General features: G+C 32.6%; 1 protein-coding gene across 3 annotated transcripts; it reads left to right on the top strand.

The window, feature by feature from the left end:
* Window positions 1–27,487, top strand: LOC126741470 (proline-rich protein 2-like). Of its 3 annotated transcripts, none has more exons than XM_050447887.1 (9): window positions 1–195; window positions 254–485; window positions 7,354–7,645; window positions 9,643–9,840; window positions 10,024–10,161; window positions 13,371–13,532; window positions 17,613–17,829; window positions 23,243–23,631; window positions 27,241–27,487. In XM_050447887.1, the coding sequence occupies exons 2-8, from the start codon at window positions 261–263 to the stop codon at window positions 23,610–23,612; spliced, it is 1,602 nt and encodes a 533-aa protein (XP_050303844.1). In that variant the 5' UTR covers window positions 1–195; window positions 254–260; the 3' UTR covers window positions 23,613–23,631; window positions 27,241–27,487. The 3 variants fall into 3 exon arrangements, with proteins under 3 accessions (XP_050303844.1, XP_050303859.1, XP_050303852.1); XM_050447895.1 differs by having other exon boundaries at window positions 2–195; window positions 13,371–13,523; XM_050447902.1 differs by lacking the exon at window positions 13,371–13,532.

The raw sequence follows: 27,487 nt of genomic DNA, 5'->3' as shown, positions 1-27,487 counted from the left end.
CCTGTCACAGCTAGCTTTACTTCTGCTTGGCATATTTGTGTTTGGAAAAAGAATTGATATTCCCTTTACTTTCAGGAATTAAGGATAATCAGTAAACGGTTTGCAAAAATATCTAAATATTATCGGTTGACCCACCAGTGAAAAAAGGCACAAAACTTAAGGAGGCTTCAGTAGACAGCTTTCTTGGTTCTAAAGGTTTGGCACTAAAGTTCATTGTTTTTAACTTTTAAAATTCATATATTTTAACTCTAAGTTGAGCCATGTCAACATCATTTGCAAGAACCAATGCTCCAAGGCAACCACCGACCCCCCAGCAAATTCAAAAGCTGCTGGATGAGAATGGACACCTAATCCAAACTATTCAGGAATTTCAAAGTAAAGGAAAAGCTCAAGAAGTCATGCAGTATCAAACACAATTGCATAGAAATTTGGTATTTTTGGCTACTATTGCAGATAATGCGCAAAATGTGAATTCTTTACTCCCAGTAAGTACTGAATGGTTTTCCAAAGGGTTTTATATTACATTTGGTTTAATAAAGTAAAGGCAGTCAGTGTTAATGTAGGGTTTTATGTTTTTTACACCTAAAGACCTTTGGATCTAACAATGGTCTACTGTCAAATTTTAGCAGAGTGAATTAGAAAATTTGTCCTTCACTAACATTTTTGAGGAGTAGTTCCTAAGCTCTTTGTTGGTATATAACCTTGGTACATGTTTCCTTGGTATTTGTGAACTATATTATAGTTTAGGTGAAGTTACTTGGATAAGCATAAAAACTAAAAACATTTAGCATGTGGCGTTTTCTTTATGAGGCATTGGAGTGCATATAATTTTTGTTTTTCTGGTTTAATATTTATACAGGGTATCCCATTAGTGCAATAACAGACGATAGCTCCTTATACAGTGATACAAAAACAAATTTTTTTATACAAAGTTACTTTACTGTCTAAGGTGCATAACATAAAACTATTTTTGGATATACAGGGTAATTCATAAATGTGATATGATACACAACTTTTTTAATTTAAATGGAACACCCTATATTTTATTGCATTTTTGGATTGCTTTAAAAATTCTGCATACCTTTTATCGAGCATTGTCTATACCAAAACTTATTTTATACTATCTTTTTTATACTTTGTATTTTTTTTTATACTAGGTCGATTTTTTGATAAAATATGTAACTATATTTGCACGTCTCCACAAAAACAAAAATAATTCACTCATTTGGGACCCTACAAGCCAAATCTTTTGTAGGTTGTTAGTGCATACTTACACTTACTTTATGGTCCTATGAGAATTTGATAATATTCTACAGGGTGTTCGCAATACTCTATCCAAAACCAAAAAATGTAAACAACCATATCTTTTTCAAATAGAATGGCCCATATTTTTTTATCTTAAAATGTTCACAATGTGATAAGCTTTCTTTTTTGTTAAGCATGTCCTATACCTATCTGTAATAGTTATCGAGTTTTTTACACTTTTTTCTAATTTCGCCTTTAAAATCCACAATAGTCGCATTTTAATTTAAAAGAAGTTTGCTTAGTTGGCCATGAAAATAACAATTGCACAAAAATCAAGCAATTACTTCGACAGAAGATTTAGTGTTGTCAGTTTATCACTAAAGCGAAACATTTTTGCATTAAAAATGAATTTTTCGAAAGAGGATAAAACAACAAAAAAACAAATCCTTTATTAAATCCATAAAACATGTAGTTACAACAATACACATTTTTTATTACCTATGTGAGGTGTGGATTTTGTCAGTAAAAAAATTCTAACTTAATTAAGTATACAATTAAAATATTTATAAAATTTAAAGCATTCAGTCACTTATCCATTCATACATCCATTCATGTCATGATTTATCAAAATATTAAATTTAAATATAAATAAAAAGGCAAAACGCGAGTACACAAAAATTAAATAACAAGAAAATATAACATTCATTCACAAATTAACTCATGCACTAATACACAATACTAGATGAGAGTTTCATTTAAATTTTCAGCCTTATACTCATGAAGAGAATAAAAGGCCTTTTCTTGCAGATATATTTTTAGATCGTTCTTTATCTCTTTATCTGATTTTTCTCTGAAGTTTATTGGGAGTTTATTCCAGACATCTAAAATACTATGTACCACATTTTTCTTAACAAATGTAAAATTTGGTTTACAAGTCTTGAAATTGTTTTTGAACCTAGTATTATGCGGATGTTGCCCTTTCAGATTCTCAAAAAAGATTTTATTGTCAAGGATAAACGAAACACATTCATAGATATAAATGCAATAAAATGTTAGGATGTTATGATTAATAAAATATGGTTTACAGGATTCCTGATAGGGTAAATTAAATATAGTTCTCAAGCACCTTTTTTGCAAGATAAGAACTCTTTCAGAGTCCCCCGAATTCCCCCAAAAAATTATACCATATCTGACTCTGGACTGTATATAGGCATGATATGCTGAAAGGGAAGCCACTGTACCCACCTCCTGTGTTATTAGTCTCAAAGGGAAGCAATATCTGGACATATTTGCTGCCACCAACTCAACATGGGCACCCCAATCCAATCTTTCATCCATCATTACCCCAAGGAAGTTAGCTGACTGCTGTGTTCTTATCTCTGTCGTTCCAATTTGCAGTAGAGAGCTTTCACTAGGCCATTGTTTAAAGTATAATATTTGCGTTTTGTTGACATTCAGCAGAAGATTATTTATGCTAAACCAGTCTTCTAGCAATCCAACAGTTTGGGCCACTTGATTTGCACACTCCTGATCTGTATTTTTGCTGCATATAAGACTTGTGTCATCAGCAAACATAACCATATCATCATAGACATTGGTGACATCATTGGTGTAGATTATATACAGCAATGGTCCCAGAACGGACCCCTGAGGCACACCTTTTTTTATTTCTTTGTAACCAGACTTGAACCGTCTACCATCACTCATTCTGTCAACTACACACTGCCTACGGTTTGACAAATAGGACTCTAGAAGTTTGAGGGCAACTCCTCTGATTCCATAGGCTTCTAGTTTTTTAAGCAGTATTGAATGGTCAACACTGTCAAAAGCCTTGGATAGGTCAAGAAAAATTGCCATTGTAGCTTTTCAATCATTCATTGATTTAATAATTTTCTGCAGTGCTTGATATATAGCCCTAACTGTTGATCTGCCTTTTCTAAACCCGTTCTGTAATTCTGTCAGTATTTGATGTTTCTCAAGATAAGTTTCAAGCCTGGTGTATATAATTTTTTCAAAAACCTTGTTTATATTGGGGAGCAGTGATATTGGATGGTAGTTTTTAGGTTCAGAGGGATTGTCTTTTTTGAAGACCGGTTTAACTAGAGCAATTTTGAGAAGTGTTGGATAGGTACCCTGTTGAATTGATAAGTTTATTGATTTAGTGGCCTTGCCAATTGCCCTGAAATCTGCTTTAAAAATTAAATAGGAATGTCATCATGACCTGTTGATCTCTTATTTTTTAGTTGTTTTATTGTGTTCTCTACTTCAGTTGGATTGGTAGGAGCCAAAAAAATGCTGTTTGGATGTCTCTTTATTTTGCTTAGATCAATATTATTGTTAAAGTTAATGTCAGGACAGATATTTAAGAAGTAGTCATTAACAGTGTCAAGAAAATCAGATTCACTATCAGATTTAGTATTTGAACATTCCAATAATGATTTTTTTTGAGACTTTTTGTTTGTAAATTTTTTAATTAAAGACCATGTAGCCTTCCCTTTATTCTCAGATTCAGCAATATATTTAAAGTTAGTAATTTTTTTAGCCTCTCTAATTACAGCATTGCTAAAATCTAAAAAGTTAATGAAAAAATTATCTATACATGATATTTTATTTAATAGATTTGGTCTTGTTGTATCAAATATTGTTTGATTAAAATTATAAGAGTGTAAAAGATCCAAAAATTTCTGCTTTTCCATCCCACTCTCATTTAGATTTTTTTCTGGCGATAAATTGACATTAAAATCACCTGTCATTATCTATCCTAAAATTCTTGAAAGCTGAACATAAACTCTGACACAATTCCTCAAAGACATCAAGAAAAACATTAAAGTCACCAAGACATGACTATATACACACAGAATCAATAATTTTTGATTTTTATTTAAAATTCCACATACTTCAATTTGGCCTTCAATGCTGTAGTTCTGTATATTAAGCATCACACTATAATATTTTTCCTTCCCATCTTGGACAAGAATGCAAACACCTCCATGCTGACTGTGTATTCTCGTATAACAAGTAAGCAGTTGGTACCCATCAATGTGGATGAAATTCTTCTCCCCTGGCCTGAGCCAGTGCTCGCTCAGGCATAAAATTTCATAATTTTTGTTAAGTTTATCTAGAGGGACTTCTAAGTCTAATGTCTTATTTCTTATAAAATGGATATTTTGTGTAAATATTTGAACGTCTGGGTTTATTATTCCTGATATCGGTGGTTGTTTGGATCTCGTCTCAGGTGTAAAAAATGGTTCACCACTACACCTTTACCCCATAGCTGCGAGTTCATGATCTTTTTTTTGTCCTTAAGCTCCACTTCAACTTTAAAAGAGCTAAGAAATTTTTGCTTTTTTGTTTTCATTTTCTCACACTTACAAGAAACATTAGCATTTTCCTTCATGTACTTCTCAAGTTGTGCAGAGTCTACATCCACTCCTAGTCCAGATATGAAGATATATCCCTTTTTTGTGGCTACACTTAAGCTAAAAGTACAGTTTTCTCCAAGCACTGGCTCAGGTCTCGCCTGCTTTGGTCTCCTTTGTTTTCTATTTGTGACAAGTTGCCAGTTGTTGTTGCCCTCTTCCACATTACTTGCTGAACTCTCCTCTATTATGTTGTTTGCTTCTTTCTGAAAAGGCTCTTCTGGTTGTAGAGCCAAAGTTGCATGGTTTGCCTTTGCAGCTGGTGATTGAACTTCTCTAACAATGTTGTTTACATTTTCTTTGGTGGCCTTGTTTGTGTTTTCCTGTTTCGGGCTCTTACTCAGCTGGATCTGATGTTGCTTCAAATTCTTAGCTGGTTTGTGGACCTCTTCTACCCCAGCTGAGGTGCTGGGGCCTTTGTTTATTGCTTCATTGTTTTTGTTTATTTTTTCCTCAAGAAATTCAACTTTCTCTCTTAAGAGACCATTGTTTTCACAAAGAATTTCATTTTTGCTCTTTAATTCGCATATAAGTTCTTTTAAAAGTAAAATTTCTGCTTGAAATTCATTATTATTTCTTTGTCTGTTGAGGTTAGGTCATGTTCTAGGCACTCAAATCGCGTTTCATCTAAGAAACGTATTTTTTCAGCCCAATCCCGGTATGCACAGGATTTATGGTACACTCTCCCACACTGGACACAAATTATGACACTTGTTTGCTTTGTTTTACAGCAGAAAAACTTGATTTTATTGCTCGATTCGTCGCGCGCGTCTTTACTTGGCGCCATCTTGAATAATATGGTGAAAATGATTTACTGTTTCAACTGTTTGGATGCAATTGAGGTAATTTTTATGTTATGCACCTTAGACAAAGTAACTTTGTATAAAAAAATTTTTTTTTGTATCACTGTATAAGGAGCTATCGTCCGTTATCGCACTAATGAGACAACCTGTATATAGTAAATATGTTATTTAACTAACAACAAAAACATTTATCAAGTCACACAAAAGTCATGGTTCGATTTAATGACATATATTTTTTACAGGGTTTTTTTAAAATTATTACAAAAATTGTCAAAAAAATAAAATACCTAATAAAATACTCATTAATTTTAATGTTAATGCTATTTTAAAAGTGCAATAAATAAAACAAAAGTTCAACAGTATATAGCAAATAGAATAACAACAAGAACTACAGTTTAATATAAACCCGAAACCGATTTTAGGGTGAGCCAAGTCTGCACCATGTTAATTAAAACACACTGACAAAATTCAAAATTGTAATAATTGTTACCATATACAGACCTAGTATATATTATGGCATGCATCTTAAGAAATGGTTGATTCTTCCAAACTTTATTTCCACATACAAAAGGGGTGGTCCAATAGCGCCCCAACAAGAAATATAAATTTAAATACTTTTTATACAAATTTTTAAATTTGCACATTTTTAGGCTCAAAAATGGACAACTTTGCCCTAAATTTAACCATCTTCTTATCTCTTATATTTACTGAGATCCCAATAGTGAACTAGGAATTTATAACATGCTGTATAATTGCACGGAGGAATAGGATGTTTTTGAAATAATCATAAAATCATTAGTTTTTGCTTTAGGGAAAATTTATTGGTAGACCAACATACACAAAGACATAGCATTTGATGAAACCATAAAGTTCACGGTCAATATGTCTTCTTTCTGACTTGGGGATAAAGAATGTGTTTATCATATTAACGTAACATTCAGATGTTACTGAAATGGTAACCCCATTTTCTTCAAAAAAATAGGAACCTATATCAAGCCGAATTTGAATTCAATTGAAATGCTTTGAGTCAAGGCACCGAATGTAATCTGACGCACACCCCTCCCTTCTGTAATGACCAATCGCTACCTATCCTAAAAACGTTCGCTCTTTGTGCCGCACCCTGTATAATATCTAGTAAAAAATTACGGTTATAAATAATAGAACGCAATACAAGTTAATATTTTACTTATATTCGTTTATTTGAAGAAACTTGTAAAATAACAATAATAAAAAGTATAAAATAATTGAATTTCCTATTTTTGAGCGCGCGACTTTGGCTAATATTCCCGGCCCGTTCACAATTCAATCCCAGCAGCATCAAGAGAATCTCGCATCTTCGTCTGTTTCACGTTATCCGCGCCGAACTTGCCGATCTTTATCTAACAAATATTGATTGTTGAACCGTTGTGCCGTGGAGAGACGTAATATATTTTGCAGTTTATTTTAATGCGTATATGTAGTATGTTGATTGTATTTTGTACATATTCAATTTTGGAGCTTGACCAAGTAACTTCACCTAAGCTATACCATTTATTCAGATTTCTTTTTTAATACATGTTTTATGTTGACTTATTTTAGATGAACCAGTCTGGCACCATTATATTTCTGGGCAATTTTATATTTTTATATGTGCTTTTTTTTTAACTATTTCAGTTGGTTTATTGGTGGTCAATTATTATCATCAGTGTTATAGAAGAGGGATTGAGTTAATGAGGTCAGGTCAACTCAAAAAATATTTCATATGCTATATTTATTACAAATGTACAAATTGTATATAGTATGCAAAATGTTACAATCAAAACTTTAAACCATTTTTTGCCTTAGTTTTAATGTAATATAAATTTTTTAATTTTTTTTTTCATCAAATTATAACATTTTTCCAATAGATGATTCAATTGCCAGGACCTGGTGGTCCTCCACCAGCAGCTCAAGGTCCTAGTCCAGGCCCTGGGCCTGTCCCAGGGCCAGTTCAAGGTGGCCCTGTCCCGGCCCAACAAGGTCCTCATGGTCCTCCACCCCCACAGTCCCCTTCACAAGAACCTCAACATATGAATAATTATGGAATTCAGCAACAGCCTCCTCCAGGTGGAGCTTATAGACAGCCACCTGCTGGCCCCCCACAATCTGCAAGGCCAGGACCTGGCCCTGGTCCTGCAGGACCTCCTGGACCTGGACCTGGTAAGTGATTCATATTTTTGCTTTAACAAGAGAAAATCATTAACATTAATTAAAAATACAATAATGGTCAGTATAAATTGTATAAACATTTGATAACAATGCACAAACTATGTTTTGGGTTTATTAATTGCTCAGACTCTGATTGTATTACCCTTTCTAGTTTTTGGCTTTTAAATATATTTGCAGAATACTTTTCATCGGTCTATTCGGATGAGCAAGTCAATGACATACCATCTTTTGATTTTGATAAATCAATTTGTCTGAGCAATTTAACTCTGTCAATGCAGGATGTTTATGAGGTTATTACTTTCTCTAAGAATAAGCTCTGCTCTGGACCAGATGGGATTCCGGCATTCTTCCTAAAATGTGTTTGTGTTCTTACAAAACCAATACTGTTCATTTTTAACAAATCTCTAGGTACTGGTTCTTATCCCACTCTCTGGAAGAGAAGTTTTCTAAAACCCATTTTTAAATCTGGTAGTAGAAATGAAATTTCCAATTATCGAGCTGTACACCAATCTGAGTTGCCAAAGCTGCTTGACTGCCTGGTCCGTCATAGGATTGCCTGGAGTTTTAAATCTTTAATCCTGAGCAATTTGGATTTATAAAAGGCAGATCTACTGATGCTAATTTGGTGCTGTATGTCAACTACCTCTGCCGCAGCTTGGAGAAGGGACTTCAGGTTGACTCAATATATGCAGATTTTTCCAAGGCTTTTGATAGGGTTAACCATGGGGTACTCTTGCAGAAGCTTAGGCCTTTAGGTATTGTGGGGCCTCTTCTTCAGTGGATCTCGGGATTCATCAGAGGTAGAACCCAGATTGTTAATCTTGGAGGTACATGTTCCTCTGTAATTTTGGTGCCATCTGGGGTGCCACAGGGCTCTCACTAAGGCCCCATTTTGTTTTGCCTCTTTTTGATTGATTTAGTTTGGAAACTTGAAAATTGTCGTGTGCTAATGTTTGCTGATGATGTGAAGCTATTTAGGCCTATCGCATCCCTTTCCGATGCTGTGCTCCTGCAAAAAGACCTTAATTTGTTCTTTGATTGGTGCCACTTGAATAGAATGTCCCTTAATATCAATAAGTGCCACAAGATAACTTTTTCTAAGCAAAGAAACCCTATTGCTGTTCTTTATATAATAAATAATGTAGCAATTGGTGTCAAACCTGAGGTTTCTGACTTAGGAATATTTATTGACTCCAGGTTGTCTTTTAAAAGTCACATCAATCTGACTGGTAGGGCAATGAAAATGCTAGGTTTTATCCAACGGTCTACAAGTGATTTGTCTTTGTTTACTTTTAGATTACTTCATTGCTCTCTTGTTAGGCCCATCTTGGAGTATGGCTCAATTGTGTGGTCCCCGTCATAACTGCTACATTGAGCAGATTGAAAAAACTCAAAATAAATTTTTAAGGGTTGCTGCTTTTAGATGTGGTTACAGGAGACAGGTGTATTACTATCAGTGGGTCAGGGATAACCTGAACTTACCCACATTAGAGTCATGAAGAACATTACTCGACTTATGTTTTATGCATAAGGTTTTAAATACTACTATAGATTGTCCCCAGTTATTGTCTCTTTTTAAACTTAGGATGCCTTCCAGATTGAATAGACAATCAGAAATATTTTCAGTCCCATTCCACCGTACCAATTATGGTATTAATGAGCCAATTACACGAATGGCTCAAAGTGCTAATGGTCTGTCAGGACAGATAAGCTTTTTTGACTCTAGGATTACATCTTTTAAGGGGCAGTTAAAGAATATTATTTCATAGGGGCTTTGATTAATTAACTCATTTACACCTTTCCTTGATGTATAGATGGTTTTGTATCTGAATATATATGTTTGTATGGGTATGCTATGTAACATTTTTGTAAATGGATTCCGTAAATAAATAAATTGGTTTTTATTTTTATTATATTGTATAAAATAATGATAAAAAATAAAACCATAATAAATTTAATAGATAGGCCATACAATAATTGTTCTTTAGGTCCACATCCAGGGTATCCACAAAGAGGCTATCCCCAACAACAAGGGCAATTTCCCAACCAATATCCTCCCCCTCAAGGGCAAGGATACCCTCAAGGGCAATATCCTCCACCAAATCAGCCACCCTACCCACCGAACCCTCAAGGCAGTTATGGACAACCACCACCAACAAGTGGTTATAATAGTTATCAGCAACCTGGTAAGAATTTTGTTTGAATTATGTTTGGATTTCTCTTCTCGTAGAATGTGCTTTATTAGCTGTATGTTTTTACTTCAAAATTATAAAGAAACTAGATGGAAGCACAGTTATCTATCTACATTTATAAAATGAGAGCTATTAATCAGGTAAAGAGAAATATAAAATGCCTAAATTCTCTCTTAGGATATGGAACCCCACCACCAGCAAGTGGTGGGCCTCCACCACAGTCTCAACCCCAGTATGGAGGACCACCACCTAATGGACCCGTACCATATTCCAATGCTCCACCACCTCCCCAGAATTATGCACCTCCACCACAAGGTAAATTATTAATTAGTTATTTTAATGTGATGATGTGAAGCCCAAGAGTGTTAAACCTGAAAATTTAACTTTAGATGTCTAGAATTTTTTTTAATAATCATCCTGTCAAATTAAAAACTAAGTTATGGAAAGCTTTTAGCTAAAAGGCTATGAATGCACAATGTTATTACCAATTCTTGATTTGAAAGTGGTTATTTTGCCTAACTTTATATTTACTGTTGGCTAGGAGTTTTGGTCCTGTTTCTATACTTCTTTGAAAAACATAATTTTAATTAAAATGTTTGTTGCTATTTATAGATTTAAGTTAGCATTTGACTCAGTTGATATGTTCTGTTCTTTTAATTGTATAGTTTTAGTGGAAAGGCCTTAGAACTCTTAAAACCCTTTTAAGGGTGAACTCACTTTAGCTCAGTGAGTATAGTTCAGTTCAGAGATCTATCAGAATCTTTGATGTGCCGCGAATAGTCCGTGTGCCGGTGTTGCTTGTATTGTCACAAGACATGCATATTTAAATCGCAAAATTTTATGTGGAAAGAGTCGTAAAGTAATATTCTAAGCCATATTTAATCATTTCATTAAATAAATAAATGTTTTAAGCATTTTTTTAAGAATTTATACATTTGATTCGTAAAATTTGACTACATGCGCCCGCGTACTATTTTTTTAGACGCCTGACCTCAGACACAGCGCCTGAAGCGTTAAAAGTTGCACAGGCCCGGCCTTAAAATTTATTTGTATTTAAAACTTTATTATTCGGGATTTTTGGGTTTAGTTTTATTAAGTTAGAAATTCAGGATAGTTGCTAGCAAGATAATATTTAATTTAAATATAAGATTTAAGTACGTAAAATGAGTTTAATCAAAAATTGTAATTTAATAAGTTTAGTTTTTAGCGCCATCAGTGGGGTGTTTATAACAAGTGATGAGAGAATAGGTGGTACGAATTACTTAGGCCCATTTATTCTGTGGATTAAGGCATTAAATATTTACTTTTTGACATAAAAGGGTAAAGTGTTTTGGTTTGTCTTCAAATTTTATATATTGTCTTTTTTTTGGGTATTGAGATTTATTTTTACTTGGTGGTGATTAGTAATGGGGATTTTGGCTGCCATATTCAATGTCCTTTAATATTGTTTTTTTTTTAACTTTTACATTAAAAATCTAGCTGTCTATATTTTATGCGGGATCCTAAAACTACAGTAAGGATACTAAATACTTTTATAAATTTAACCACTCTTTTGAATCTGGCCCAAAAAGTTAATACAATTTTCTAAATTCTGTTTTTTTTGCCTTTGTTCTTTAGCAGTTTCTTCCATTAAGGAAGGAAACAGTTTCTCTGTTGCCGCCATGGATTCCAACTTCATCTCGCACATCAGCATATGGATACTAAAGCATTACATTATATATACTTTATTGTGTCGCTGAAGGACAAACAGGGGCAGTAAGCTGAAAAAAACAAAACTTTAAACTTGTTTAATTAATAAAAATAGGGTTTTCTTACTATGGCAAAAAAGGGACTTTTTCCTAGAGAATGGAAATCATACATCAATCATAAATGTATCATACCATGTTTCAGCTAAATAATATATGGATCTTCTTCCTCCCAAAATTTTTTAATTTTCCTCAAATATTCTATACACCACCTCAAAATCCCATTACAGCAGCTCTTTTGTTAACCATCTTAAGCTAAAATCCAAGTTTTATCAGGTATCTCCGCAAGGTTGAGACAGAAATGTTTGTCCCTTGCCGATAAGGTGTCTCTATGGTCAGAATGTCTCTATGACACGGATATTGTCAGAATTTTGCAATATCCGTGTCAAGTCCCTTTGATTGTCCTGCATCTTTCCTTTTTATTCTGCCTTTAATCTTTTTACAGGCATATTATACAATAGGGAACCCCTGTTAAAATCATTTGTGAACTGAGGATCATTCCTTAGATTGTTATAGATCTTTAGATAAATTTGTTTGGCGTCTGTACTTAAACAATTACGTTTTAAAACTGCTTGATTTTCCTCTGTAGCTTCTACTTCCCTTGCTTCTTTTTGCTTTCTCAACACTAGAAAATGAACTATCAGAACTATGTAAGTCTAAATCACTGTCCAGATCACTCTTATTGTTTTCATCACAAATGTTATTGTCTTTCTTGTACACCCACGGTCTTCATAAGCCCGCACAAACACTTTCCTCTTCATTTGCCAAATTTTCCTGCCTATTTTCCCAGGGTCGAAACATTTTAAGGTCTTTAGTTAAATTACCAAAACAAATCCACAAACACAAATAAAAAAAAAACACACTTCCTCACAGTAAAAACTGCAAAAAAATTAGACGAATACAGGCCAAATTCTAAATTCTTTCATAAACGAAAACCGGCAAAACACATCAAATCAAAAAAACTATTAAAGGTGATAGACCCATCAAACAACTATTTTAAAGGCGATAGACCCATCCTTAAAGATCTCTTTAAAAACACATCGAAAGTAATACAAAAACAGCCCAAAAATTTATTTGGGTACGGCCCCGTAATTCTCAAAATCAAAAGTGGGATAGAGAGAGATACACAATCACTTGCACAGCCTAAAGTAGGAATCCCCAGAACGCAGGTGTTTTTTCTTTGTTTAATAGACTAATAAGAGGTGACAAGTCTGTGAGTGCTGGAAGTGTTTAAAATATTTTGTAAGATGCTTGGATTTTAGTCCGCGGTCAATTTTTTGATATTATTTTCTTTCTCAAAATTTATATTTTCGAAAGAAAAATAAAAAATAGTATAAAACATGGGGTTTTACGTATATTTAAAATCATTTTATAGATAAACAATATAAAATTTTGCCATTTAAACATGTATATCATGCGACAATAAATATGACATAGACGAACGGACTAGTTAGTGCGGCATCTGCGACACATCAAAGCTTCTAATAGATCTCTGAACTGGACTTTATTGGCTTCAGTCTTGGGTCCTATTCTTTTTCTACTTAATTTATTATTTAAATTAAATATTTGTTAAAATCTATTAGTAGTTATTTTACATTCATTAAAAACATTAAAAAATAGTTGTTCTAATGAGTACTCCACTTTTATTATTACTTTAATTTCAATTGACGCATTTATTTTGTAGCAATATTAGATGTTAAACATATATATTTTAATAAAAACTAGCTTTATTATCACAAAACAAGTAATTTTGGCAATGGTTATAATGGTAATATCTAGGTGGTTATCCTCCACCACCACAACAACAAGGTTACGCACCTCCTCCGAATTCGGGAAGTGGGCCGCAGCAAGGAGGTCCTCCGCCACAAGGACCTCCTCAATCAGGAGGCTATGGACCACCTCCGCCATCTGAACAAGCTCCTCCGAATCAAGGTAGAAAAAGTTAGTCCGGTAACACTAGATACCTAGTAACATTAGACCAAATAATAAGCACAGTAAAAACAACATTAGATTATTACAGAATTGTTAATTGGATGAGTACAGGTGTTCCATTTTCGTATGTTTTATGGTAGTGCACTGAAAAAGGTGCAAAAATGTTTAAAAAAAATGTTTGGAGATACAACGACATGTGGTCTTTACAAAATGATAGAGTAAGTCCCTGGCTACCTGGAATCGGAAATTATAACATTTTTTAGCAGGGACAACATTTTTTTATGGCAAAATTTGTCAAAAATCTGTCAAAAACATTTTTAATACTTTTTTAAACATACTTCGCGATATCTCGGGAACTAATTAAGATATCAACTTACTTTTTTTTTCCTCAATAAAAGAAATGTTAGCGAAAATAACTGCGGTATTTTTGTTAGTGTGAAAAACTTAGTTTTTTTGTAAAACTAGAAAAATATTTAATATCAACATTTTCGTCATAGCTATTTTCAGTAAGCGAGAAACTTTTTTATTTTAAGATATTCAGCTATACTATCTGCGTATGAAATAAAGCCATAACATCAACAAAGTTTTAAAAAAAAATCATTAATCTAAGTCTTTTAGTTTCCGAGTTCTAGCGAGTTAAAATCGAAGCTTTTCGTAGCCGCGTTTAAAATATTTCTACTGCCTATGCCGGGCCGGGCGAGAAAGCGGAAACGGATTAAAAGAGAATATACAGCGTGTCCCATTAAAAAAAAGTTATGTCAATATATCACAATCTGTGACTTCTAAAGAATCTTTAAGTACGCCATTGGAATCTACGCAAAAAAATTAAAAAATATAAGTTTTCACTTTTATAAAATGCTATGGCAAATTGGATTAGTGCATCTTTAGTCTCATTAAAAAGTATAATATACCCCACAAAACATATGGAAATGGGATAGCCTGTACATCAGCAAATAATGACTCGAAAAAATAGTCCATTTTTTCTCAAAGAGACTGGCTTAAATTAAATAATAATCGAGAAGGAAACTTAGTCAAAAAATTGGATTCTATAAAACTGAGTCAAAAAAATTGATTCTAATTTCACTGAGTCCTAGTTTGTGGTTAATTGTAGTAATTCTGCAGAAGTCAAAAACAATTAGGTTAATAATTTAAAAGTTTGGCAAAATGAATAGAAACGTTCGATTTTTATTCGTTTTTTTGGCCAGTGTTATCGTTTTTAACCTTTTAAATATTTTATAGAAATAGTTCAGTCACTTTTTAAATATGTGCAATTTCGTTAACGGTGGCAAGGCAAGATTATAAAATATCAAAAGAATAGGTTTATCGGGATACACCGTAATACGGCAAGCAGAACAAGTAAAGCTCGTTTCTACTTTTTGGCTTTTTCAGACCAGGGCAACCGGAGGAAGGAAGGAAAATGTAAAGAAAAAAAACCTAAGGGATCACGAACAGGAGCGAGCAATCAATTTGTGTAATAGCTCTATTAATTCCGGTTTTGGAGCAAAAATACAGCATCCACACTAAGGAAGCATAAGTGCTACCTGTGTGATACAATTTTATCCCGAGTCGAAATCGTATCAAAAAATTAAAGATAGCACAGAGAGTTAAATAGCAAAAAAATTGTTTATATGTAATACGGGAAGCAGAACAAGTTTAAGTTAACTTTAGTTAGTTTAACTCTCCGTGCCATCTTTAACAATACTTTTTTGACATTATAAAATATTTTTGTCGAAGATTAACATATTTTTGAGATTTTTCACATATATTTTTCACACATATATTTTTAACATGTTCGTGTCTTAAGTAACAAAATTTTAAATGTTTACGTTAAAAATACTTGCGAAATGCGTTTGCTGCAACCTTTGAGTTAAGTTTGATACTAAAATGAATCGTTTTAACTAAAAAATCCTACTAATAGCCTAGTCAAAACAAATAAAATGTCAAAAATCCCCATCGATCCTCCTTGTGCTAAAAATTTTATTCAAGGTCAAACGTCAAAAATATTGTTTTTTCGCGTTTATCTCGTAAACGGTAAATTTTATCATAAAAATAGGTTAGATAAAAATTGTAGATCAGAAAATTACCTACACAAAATTTCTCCACACTTTTTTTCGTGCGAGTCACCATTCTTGAAATATTGCGGTTCTAAAAGGTGAAAAAATCGTATTACACATAATATGCACACAATTCCGCAGCACCTGTACTATACGAGGTAGTGTGCTCGGCGCGTTTTTTTTAGTTGTATTAATTTAAAAAAATGAATGGATTATATCGTTTCAAAAATTATTGTATATCTGTATAAAAATGTTATATATGTTAATATATAACATATGAGTTAGAATAATTTTATTCTAACTCATAATCTTCAAAAAAATCTTCATCTTCGCTTTCTTCTTCCTCTTCTTCTATTTCTATAGATTCTGATAAACATAAAGATGAATCAGTTGTCTCTTTTATCTCATACGGATCCTCATCTGCTAAATTTTTGTCAGTATTGGAGCAAGATTGTCCTTGACAATGCGTACACACTGCTGAGCAAAACAATCCTACTCTTTTACAGCCACAACTATTACTTTAACCCTTTTTTTAATTACAGAAAATAGCGTTAAGTAGTTTTTCTGGAGCAGGTGGAAGTACAGTTTGAATTGGCTGCAAACTATTATCTGTCAACCTCCAACCCCAATCTTGTGGGTCCAGTTCATTACCAAGCCAGACTTGAACTTGGTAGTATACTCGATATGAGTGTTGACAAGCAGAAGTAGATGTCGGAGGAAGACAAGATAACTCTACTCTTTTATTATTTCGTGTGTTTTTTACAAAACTTAAATATCGATACTTGTCTAAACAATCTTTTTTGAAGCTCCGCACATGGCAAAAAGAAAATGGATTTCATTTGCAATGATGGCTTGTGGGGAAGAATCGTCTTTTTTAAACACTCTGCGCAATCAATTAAGTCGGTACGTTTTTCAAATAATTTAAAAACTTTTGTTTTACCTCTTTTATAGAGTGCAGATGTAGTGTTACAACCAGATATTGCATGCAAGAACAAAACATGAGGTTGACATTTCGGGTACTTTGCAGTTGAACTTTGAGACGAATATATTTTTGTTTGTACTTGAGCTTTTCCTAGTTTAAAAAAGTAAATAATTTGATCGGTGTTCGTGCAGTCAATAGTATTAATAAATCGATGTCTTGGCCCACAATGATCGTTGTATTTATTCCATTAAATTTTTCTATTGCTGTCTCAACTATGAGGACATCAGCATCATTGTCCGCTTGTTTTACAGAAATATTCGCAGCGATTAATTTTTCACAGAGCATTTCAATAAAGCGAGACTTGTTGTGATTATTTGCTAGGAATTTTTGTTGATTTGTTGACACTTTTATAAATTCATCAAAAACGACGTCGGCAGATAAATATGTTTTTGTAGTTCGACGAAGTTGCTCTGCAGCTTTTAATATTTTATGATCATTGTAGCCATCGAATATAACGATCACATTATTACCAAAATGTCTATGTACATATTCAACGTACTTTTCAAAAAGAACATTAAATGTTTTTTCTCGATCCCACACAACACGATGTAACATATATCCTCCGTCTATGATATAGGTAGCGTTTGTTTTATCAATTTCAATATTGATACATTCAAAGCAATCATAAATTGCTGACTTCTGTGTTTTACGCATTCCAGCATCATCGAAAAGAGATAACGGGTAAGGGGATAATTCGTATTCGAAGAATCTTTCTAGTTCATCCTGAAATGCCTTGGTAACACTCATGCGTTGAAATACCAACACAGGATCTACAGGTACCTTTTCGTCATGTATTTTTATGGTACCACTCTAAGTTAAAAGAGGAAGTACTTTGTCACTGCGTTTTAATTTAATATTATTAAATGTTTAATTTTATGATCTACAATTTTTGTCTGACCTATTTTTATGATAAAACTTACCGTTTACGAGATAAATGCGAAAAACCTCATTTTTTTTCTACTTATGTATTTTGACTGGCTATAAGTTAGTTCGACTTTGACAAAAGCGACAAACCGTTTTTTGTTTATCATGGTAAAATTTTCTATTTTTTAGCTCCACCACCACAAAATTACGGACCAGCCGGCGCCCCCACTCCGCCCTTCTCGGGACCGCCTACCAACAACGCGAGTCCGTCCGTGAATTCCGCTCCACCGCCAACTGCTCAGGGCGGAGGCAGTGCTGCACCTCCACCGCCAACTTCACAACCTTATCCGGCACCTGGTCAATCACCATACCCTCCACCCAGCTCTCAGTCTAATCCGAACGCTGGGTAAGTTATCAGGAATTTATTTGAAATATCCGGCGTTGAAAAAAGTAGTCGTAAACTTAACGTAACATAATCGTAAACTTAACGTAAACGTAAGTCGTTTTTTTTGTATTGAATCGTTGAACAGGGTATTCCATGTTCGTCTTATGTGGTTTCTCGGTTATGAAAAGAGACAGAGAGATGCGGTTTGGAGTTTCCGCGACACCGTGCTACTTGTTAATGAACCCAAAGATGCACTAATCAAATTTGCCTTATCAGCTATTCGTTTTCGTTATCACTTGCCAAGAATTTTTCTAAATTTAGCATAGTCCATATTCATTTTTATGAATCACATAACAAAATAATTTTCTTAAACAATTTCCATTTATAATAATGCATAGCAGTGGGTAAACATGGTAACCCCAAAAACAAAGTGACTAAAGTTCTGCCATTACTTACATAGGTATTTGAATTTTGAAGTTTCTGCTTCTGCAAAATTATTCCTGGTTACATTTTCCCAAAGGCGTAGAGGGCGCCCTAGACGGGTAGGGGAAAAAACGAAGAGTGCGTTGGGTATCTAGATATCTTGTCTTATGCACGTACCAAAACACGTTTTCGTCACTATTATACACACCCCACAAAAATTACCGCATCACTTATTATTTCTTAAATATTTGAAATTTTTTGCCTGTTTTTTTAAATTTTATTGATATTGATAATTAAATCACCAAATAATACGACTTTTGCAACATTTATTTTAAATCAGTTTAATCTACAGAGGACAAACATTTTGATTTACCAAAACATACAAAAATCAAAAAAATTGTATAAAACATGTATACAAAAAAAATGAACTTATTTAATCCAATGAATTTCTAATAGCGTGTGTTACCGCCCCTGGCTCTAATTACAGCTTCCATTCGTCTTCAAAGGCTTCTAAACAGGTTCTGGAGGAAGATCATCTAGTGTTCTTATTGGTGCTGGATGTTGCTGAATTTGCCATCCTAGATGGTCCCAGACATGTTCTATCGGGTTTCAACCCATTGGATTTTTTGCGTATGGGGATACATAAAATCCATTGTTTACGAAAATCAAATAAACACAAGGGAACAATATTAGAAAAAATTCAAGCCGCTGCTGAGTCGTTTCGAAATGAGCAATTATTTTTTAAGATTCTGCGGTCTTTTAATAATAGAATTTTAAAATGTCTTGAGACAAATGGAGGCCATGTGGAACATTTACTGGCAAATATTGATAATTTTTATTTTTAAGTAATTATTTAGGTTTTATATTTTTATTTATCAATCATTTAAAATGTAATATAGCAATTTAAATAGTTTAAAATATGGTTTTCATAGATGTCTTTAAAATATTTAAATGAGAATATCTAGAAAAAGAGTAATCCTAGAGACATTTTTAAGGTATACCTTTTGTAAGCAAAAATGGTTGCAGAATGCATATTTAAAATAAAAAATTAAATTATACAGGGCGTAAATAATAGAATAGACAAAATTCAAAAAAAATACTTAATGTTTATCACCCTGTATCTTGGTTGCATTTCATTTTCGGGCTAGAAAAATTTAACCTAACCTTATTATTTTTATGAGAGGAATCTGCTATTAAAATATTTACCATTAATAATGGAACACCCTGTATATGAAAAATCAAGACAATAGTTTTGGAAAAAAAATAATTTCATCAAACGAGTTTTGATCACAAGTTTAGGAATTCTTAATAGAGACAACTCGCGGTTTTGGAGTCAAGAAAACACGTACATGAAACGTTCGGATTTAATATCTCCTGCTTTATTTTTAGCCGAAAAACGGTTTATAAAATTTATGATGAAAATCTAAAACTCTAATGGGTACTTACAAATTCTACAAGAAAACACTATGAACATTTTAGAAGATATTCCACTGGCTCAACCGAACGATATATTCTTGCAGCAGAATGGGGCTCCCACCCACAGTGCTAAAATAATACAAAACTGGAAGTGAACATTTTCCCACGAGATGGATTGGAACAAATAGACCTGTTCGATGGCCACCGCGATCACCGGATCTCTCGGTTTTGGATTTTTTTTTTGTGGGGGGATGTTTAAAGAATAAAATTTATTCAAGGCTATATACCAACATAAAACAAAAATAAAAAATTGCAACGTAAAATGCATTTGCAGAATTACACAAGACGATCATTTATTTTGGAAAGTGCTTTTAAAAAAAATATATAAACTTTGTAAAACTTGTAAGAGACATAATGGTCTGCTATTTTGAATAATACTTGATTTTTTTTTAAAATTAGGACGCTATGAAATTGTTTAATTTCTTTCTATATTATATTTTTATATTTAGATAGTTTTTTATAATAATTTTAATGAATCTCCTATACGTTTGTTAGCTACTTGGCTTTTAAAATGTATTAAAGGCAAGTAAATAATGTTCAGTACAATGCAGGTAAATAATGGTCAATATTATCAATGTAAATTAAAGAAAAAAATAATTTTGTCGCGTTATTTATCATAATAAATAGACTGTAAGTGGAACTCTTGGCAAACGAAACAGATTTTTAAAAAAGCGTTCCATTAAAAAAAATAGAAGTTATGTCAAAAACTGTAACCTCTAAAGAACATTTTAGTACGCCATTGGATTCCACGCAAAAATCTACAAATATCAGTTTTTACTTTTCCAAAAATGTCTGAGAATAACAGAGTTACAGGTGATCACTGAAAATTAATTTTTTTTACCCTGTAACACAAAAACTAACATAGCTATGGAAAATAAATTTGATTAGTGCATCTTTCGTTTCATTAAAATGTAGAACAGTGTCCCGAAAACCGCATCTTTCTATTAGCGAGAAAATGGGACACCGTTTACAATAGGATATCAAAAAAAGTACAAAAATCAACAACAAAACTAACAAAAAAACCAATGCAGCAGTAAATTGTAATGAATTGACTTATCTTAGTTTTTTGTTCTATAAATTTTAGACTAAGACTTTCGCCAGAAAACAAATTCGAAGTTTCCAAAAATCGATATTTAAATCATTATTAACATTATTAAATTAAGCCAATCTTGAAAATTTGTGTAACTTTACTGTATTATTAATTACTTTAGAGTTACTAATTCCTTTAGAGCAAAGTAATTAATCGCTTAAGTCATTTCGCTTGGATTGTTGTGTTAAAAAAAAATGCGATTGAAAAAACAAGAACTAACAAATATGCTATTATTAGTTCCCCTTTAAAATTTTGCTTGGAGGAATTCCTACGACTACTACTACTACTAATATAATCAAATTAACAAATAAATTCAGTTCAACTCCTTTAAGCCATATTATAAATTTAATTTTCACAAGTGGCCAAATACCAGCTTACTTTAAACAATCTGTGATAACCCTAATACATAAAAAAGGGTTAACTAATAAGATTGAGAATTATCGCCCAATTGGCCTTATAAATAATTTTGCAAAAATTAAAAAAAAAATTATTAAAGACCACTTGACAACATTTCTGAACTCACTTGGCATATTCTCGGAAAATCAGTATGGATTGACAGAGGGCCTGAATACATCACATGCAGTTTATAAATTAACTTCAGAAATAACAAAAAATTTAAATACTGGTAAAAAAAGTATTGCAGTTTTCATTGATCTGGCAAAGGCCTTTGATACGATACCGCATACAAATCTTCTTAAAACTCTAAATCATTATGGTATTAGAGGTATAGCACTAAAGCTATTTGAAAGTTATTTTGAAAAGAGAGATTTCTATTTTCAAAATAACTATCAAATAGCTTTAGAGAGGCATTATCTATCTTATTTTTAAAATAGATAATACCTATAGTGATCCATTATATGTATCCATCAGAGTTCCTCAAGGAACAATACTGACACCTATATTGTTTAGGATATACCTAAATTCTCTTCTAAAAATACCGTTGTCAGGTCAAATAGTATCATTTGCTGATGATACTGCTTTAATTTTTAATGGGAAAACATGGCAGGAGGCTAGAGAGGCTTTGTGTGATGGATTTAAGCATGTAAAAAATTGGTTGTGTACTCAAAAATTAACTTCAAATATGGACAAAACTAATTACATAGCCTTTTCTTTGACCAATTCAAATAGACCACCTTTTAATAAAATTTTATTGGATAATATTAATAATGAAGACATCTCTGAAAAAAAGAAAACTAAATATTTAGGAGTCATAAATGGTCAACACCTCAAATGGGCAGAACGCATTAATCATCTTGCTGGAAAATTTAGACATTTGATCCAAAAATTTTACATACTAAGAGAAATTTTAAGCACTAAACTTTGTATTCTCATTTATAAGTCCTTAGTAGAATCTCTAATTAATTACTGCATCATAGCATGGGGCGGTACCTACAAAATACATTGCAGCCTTTGAATGTAGTACAAAATTATGTTTTAAAGGTGATTTATAAAAAAAAATAAAATGCATCACACTGAACTTTTATATAATGAAAATATAAGCAATGTAGAACGTCTGTATATTCAACATGTGTGTTAATTTGTTAATACCTCTGATATATCTAAAATAATTACTAGTCATTCATAATTTACCAGAAATAATGCTCTTAATTGCTTGTCCCTTCCATTAAACATGAGAAGCATAAATTTAAAGTTTATAGACTGCTTGGGACCCAAAATCTACAATTTGTTGCCAAGGAAAATTAAAATAATAAAAACAAAAAATAATGAAATGGCCAAAGAATATATCTTTATAAATATAAAAATGTTCCAATCATGCATATTAAATTGATTTAGGAAAATGGTTTTTAATCACTTGTGAATGTATAGAATGGAGCATTTATAAATATTTTTTTGCTGCATCTTAGCTAAGTATACAATGAAAATGTATCTTTACATATAAAAGCACACACAGGTATTAGGTTACCTAGGTGCTTAAGGTTAAACAAGAAATGTTATGTTGAATACTTGATGTAATATATTTGATTTGATTTGAGTTGTTATAGTATCTAATTTGGTAAAGATGAAGGTCCTAGGCTCAGATGTTTTTAATACTTTTTCCAGTGTCAGTTAGATCATAAAAGAAATTTGGTCTTTATATCATAAGATTTAATATTTTTTACATTCAAATTATTTTACATGTTAGAATAAATAAGGATGAATGTTTTTATTAATATTGCTTATGTAATTATACAGATTATTAAGAATCAAATTATCAATCAAATTAAATATTATTATTTGATTATACTCTCAACTGGCATAATATTTTCTATATTTATTTTTTTAACATTTAAACTTCGAGATTTTTAACGGACCACTACGTAAAGTTACAAATTTTTATGCAGTAATTCAGTATGTTTTATTTTTTCCAAGTTTCCTTCTGTATTAAAAAAAATCACCTGTGGTGAAAATGAGGGGATTTTACACACATTTCACACTATGTTACAGGTATACTCCGCCGCCTCCCTCGCAATATCCTCCATATGGCGGTCCTCCTCCAGGTGCGTCCAACTATCCTCCACCACCTCCACAAGGAAATTACCCTCCGCAGCCGCAATATGCTCCACAGCAACAACAGCCACCGCCCCAGGGATATCCACAGCAGTATCCACCGAGACATCCAGGGCCTGCACCACAGGGTCATCCAGGACCCTCGCCGGGACATGCTGGAGCGCCTCCGGGACACGGAGGTCCACCAGGACATCCGGGAGCTCCCCCACCAGGACATCCGCAGGGTCCACCTCAGGGACACCCCGGGGCTCCTCCTCAAGGACAGTATGGGGGATATAATTATCCTCCTGAGCCAAATCAGCAGTAAATTGACTGTTGTATAAAAGGTAAGTAAATAGAAAAACGCGAATAAAATCTTAATTGTAGACGAGGCTGGTTCAATCAAAGCTAGTTTTCTTGTTCTAATAACCAACAGTGATATTCATTAAATAGTCATGTCATTTTAATTTTTTTTTGATATTTACATTTTCTACTGAACAGATCTTATTCTTTATTTGTAAGGTGCAAACTCGCTCAGACAAATCTTCTCAATTTTGTGTCAACTATTACTGTTTAATTTGGGAGGGTATAATAGGGTTTTAAATCCTAATTTAAACTTGTTAATAGTTATATTATAGAAAAGGGTCCTTAATAAACAAAACCCACCACTTTTAGTATTCAGCGCATAATCAAAAATAAAAATCGTGCCTAGCGCTTTCAGCCATGGCTTAGTACACTATAACAGATACATTAAATTAGATTCAAAAGGAGCATTTTGGAATTAGACAAACATTAACTTACTTGACAAGTAAGTTCTTAAAATTGTATTGATTTATATATTTGTATCCTGTCTTATGTTTTTTCGTCTTACGTTACGACTTATTACGATTTATAATTTTAAGTTGTTTGTCTAATTTTAAAATGCTGTGTAGCAATTTTTGTTTTTGATTAAACGCTTAATACAAAAAGTGATGAGTTTTCATTTATGAGTTAAACATAGTGTACAACTGATTCAGGGGCGGCTCGTCAGGTGAAGTAGGTGAAGGTGAGCTTCACCAGAAAATATAAATAAAATAAAAAAATAAAAACAACATATGACTATTCTTTTTTGATCTAAGACAATCAAAAAGTACCAAAATAACTAGTTTTTATTAAATAATATATCAGTTTATCCAATAAACAATAAATTCTCTTAATCAGTTCCGCGCCGCAACCCGCAAAACCCCAATATACTAATTTATGTCCAAGTGAAGATTCCGTGTTATATCACGTCAGCCTCGCGCGGCATCGCATAATCGGCCATAAGAAACTGAGGCGGGTGCAGATCAATCAGTTTGATATTCACCTGTTGTTTTTCGCGGTGTCGGGCGTTTATTTGTGGTTAGTTTGGGATTTTTCGGATTTTGGATATTAGTTAGTAGTGTGTTGGATTTTTTGCGGTTGTGGAGATTGGTTCGTGTTTAAAATTTCCTTAGACAATATTTATAATAAACTAAATAAAATGAACCCGATTAATAACGTAGTGTGCAACATACTGAAAACTCCCTTCAGGCATTGGATGGATGAAGATAAAAGGGATGTGCTGTTATATGGTCGACCAATCAATATTCTAAGCATAGAATTAAAATAGGAAGCAAAGAAAAGAGGCAAGTCTTATAATATTAATTTTAAGCCTTCTTGGTTTACCGAATTTAATTGGCTGCGTAGCGGCACGGTGCTGCAAAGATTATATTGCTGGCTCTGTTTACTATTTTCAAACAAACAATCTGTATGGAATAGGGATGGCTTTACAGATTTTATTAATATTAATAGGTCCTTGCATAAACATGCAGATTCTGGAGAGCATTTAAAATGCCAATTAATGTTCAGAAACTTTGAAAATAATCAAAACACCATTGCCGACGCCTTAAAAGAAAATGCTCGACTATATAAATTAAAATTTAATGAAAATGTTAGATTAAATAGAATTTGTATGAAAACAGTTATCGACGCAGTTTTGTATCTCAGTAAACAAGAGTTGCCGTTTCGCGGACATGACGAGAAAATTGACTCAATAAACAGGGGAAATTTTAAAGAGTTATTAAATTTGTTAATGGATGTAAGCCCTGTCGAAACCAAAAACCACTACAACAAAATTAAAAATGTTTTTAGTTTAGGGAGTCAAAAACAATTCAAAATGAGATAATTGAATGTATTTTAAATTACATTAGATCTGAAATTAAGAATACTAATTTTTTTTCCCTCCAAATTGATGACACTACTGACATAACTCAGACCTCACAGTCATCAGTAATAATCAGATTTGTTAATTCTCAAGGGATATTAGTAGAAAGGTTTTACGGGTTTTATGATGTTAGTGCTGGGAAAACCGCTGATCATTTGTTCACTATGGCTGCAACAGTTTTAGAACCTTTAGAATACAAAGATAAGCTAATAGGACAGTGTTATGATGGAGCGAGTGTGATGTCAGGGCATTTGAATGGACTTCAGCAAAAAATAAAAGAACATGCCCCACAAGCAATTTTTGTGCATTGTCTAGCACACCGACTTAATCTTGTTTTACAACAGAGCTTTAGGAAGATTTCAAAATGCCGCATTTTTTTTGCAACTATTGCAGGAATTCCATCATTTTTCCATAGTTCACCAAAACTCTCTGGCATCTACATCAGCTAGACGTATGCCAACAATTACAGAGACACGATGGACTTCTAATTCAAAATTAATCAACGTAATTATTGATGACTGGCAAAAACTGAAACAGACTTTTGACAATATTATGAATTCTGAAGAGTCAGATCGTAAATCAGTTCAGTTGGCTAAAGGCTTTTTAAGAGTTTAGAGATATTTTCAATTTAACAGATATTTTATATGATGTTCTTCAAAAAAAAATCCCTGGATATTAATTATTGTTTAAATCAAATAAAAGGAACGCGTCAATTGTTAAGCAATAAAAGAAATGAAGAAGTTTTTAATACAATTTTTGATAAAGCCAGCAGTCTGACTACCATAAATACATTGAAACGATGTGAAGCTGGATTGAACAAAATAGAAATTATCAAACAATATAGAGCTTTATATTTTGAAATATATGACCATGTTTTATCAGAAATGGATGTACGTTTTCAAGATTGTGAGAAATTAAAATTTCTATGCTTAGCAGATTCAACAAAGTTTGAAACGTACAGTTTAACGTTACTGGAATTTGATGGCACAAAGTTCACAAAACAACCAAGACCAAAAAATGAACTTTGCCTTCTGTATGCCGATGAAAATTATAAAAATGTGAATTTGCAACAACTAATAATAAAATTAAAACCAAATAAAGACATTTTTACGGAAGCTTATAATTTATTTTGTCTAATTCTCACCATTTCATCGACAAGCGTGTCCGTAGAAAGGAGTTTTTCATGTTTAAAAAGGCTAAAAACATTTACAAGAAATACTATTTCACAAGAAAGACTTTCCAGTTTGGCTATTATTTCACTACATAAAGAATTATTAAAAGAACTTATGCAAATGCAGCATCCGTTTTACGAGGATATTATTAACCGATTCGCTTCCCTAAAGGACCGAAGGATCGACTTTGTTTATAAAAATTAGGTATGTCAGCTCTAATCATAAAACTGTTTTCTGGGCCATGCAGATCTTCACCTACTTTTTTTCCCACGAGCCGCCACTGCAACTGATACACTCAGTAAAAAAGTCATTAAACTTATCATATCATAGAATAATTCACTTTTTGAAATTATATGCTTATCTAATAAATTAATTAACCCATAGTTGCCTAAAACCTATCAATTTTTTTTTAAATTATATACTAAAAGAACTTGGGTTAAGCAAGCGAGGAATTTTTATGTTTTCTAACTTATCGTGGATCTTTATTAAAATATTTTGGTCTCATCTACTAAATTCAATCGAATTTAGTAATTTTTTAAGCTTATTATTTTTTTTTTCAGCGGGTAGGTCTTATTCTACTTTTGGACGTATTTATTGGTGTTTGTATAAGTGTAAATTTAGTTAATTAGTCTTAGAAATACATGTTTTTTGATTATAGTTCAACTCAGAAGTACGTTTTTTGTTTAAAAAGTATAATAGCAACGAAAAAAAGATGTTAAACTTATGGTAGGAATATTATAATTTTTTTATAATAACTTAAAAATTAAATTAGTGCATATTTTTAAAAATATATAGGTGTTCTCAGTA

The sequence above is a fragment of the Anthonomus grandis genome, chromosome 1 (assembly GCF_022605725.1).
Source record: "Anthonomus grandis grandis chromosome 1, icAntGran1.3, whole genome shotgun sequence".
NCBI classification, from domain to species: Eukaryota; Metazoa; Arthropoda; class Insecta; order Coleoptera; family Curculionidae; genus Anthonomus; species Anthonomus grandis.
The sequence above is the reverse complement of the archived record's forward strand: the minus strand, read 5'-3'. Positions and strand labels throughout refer to the sequence as shown.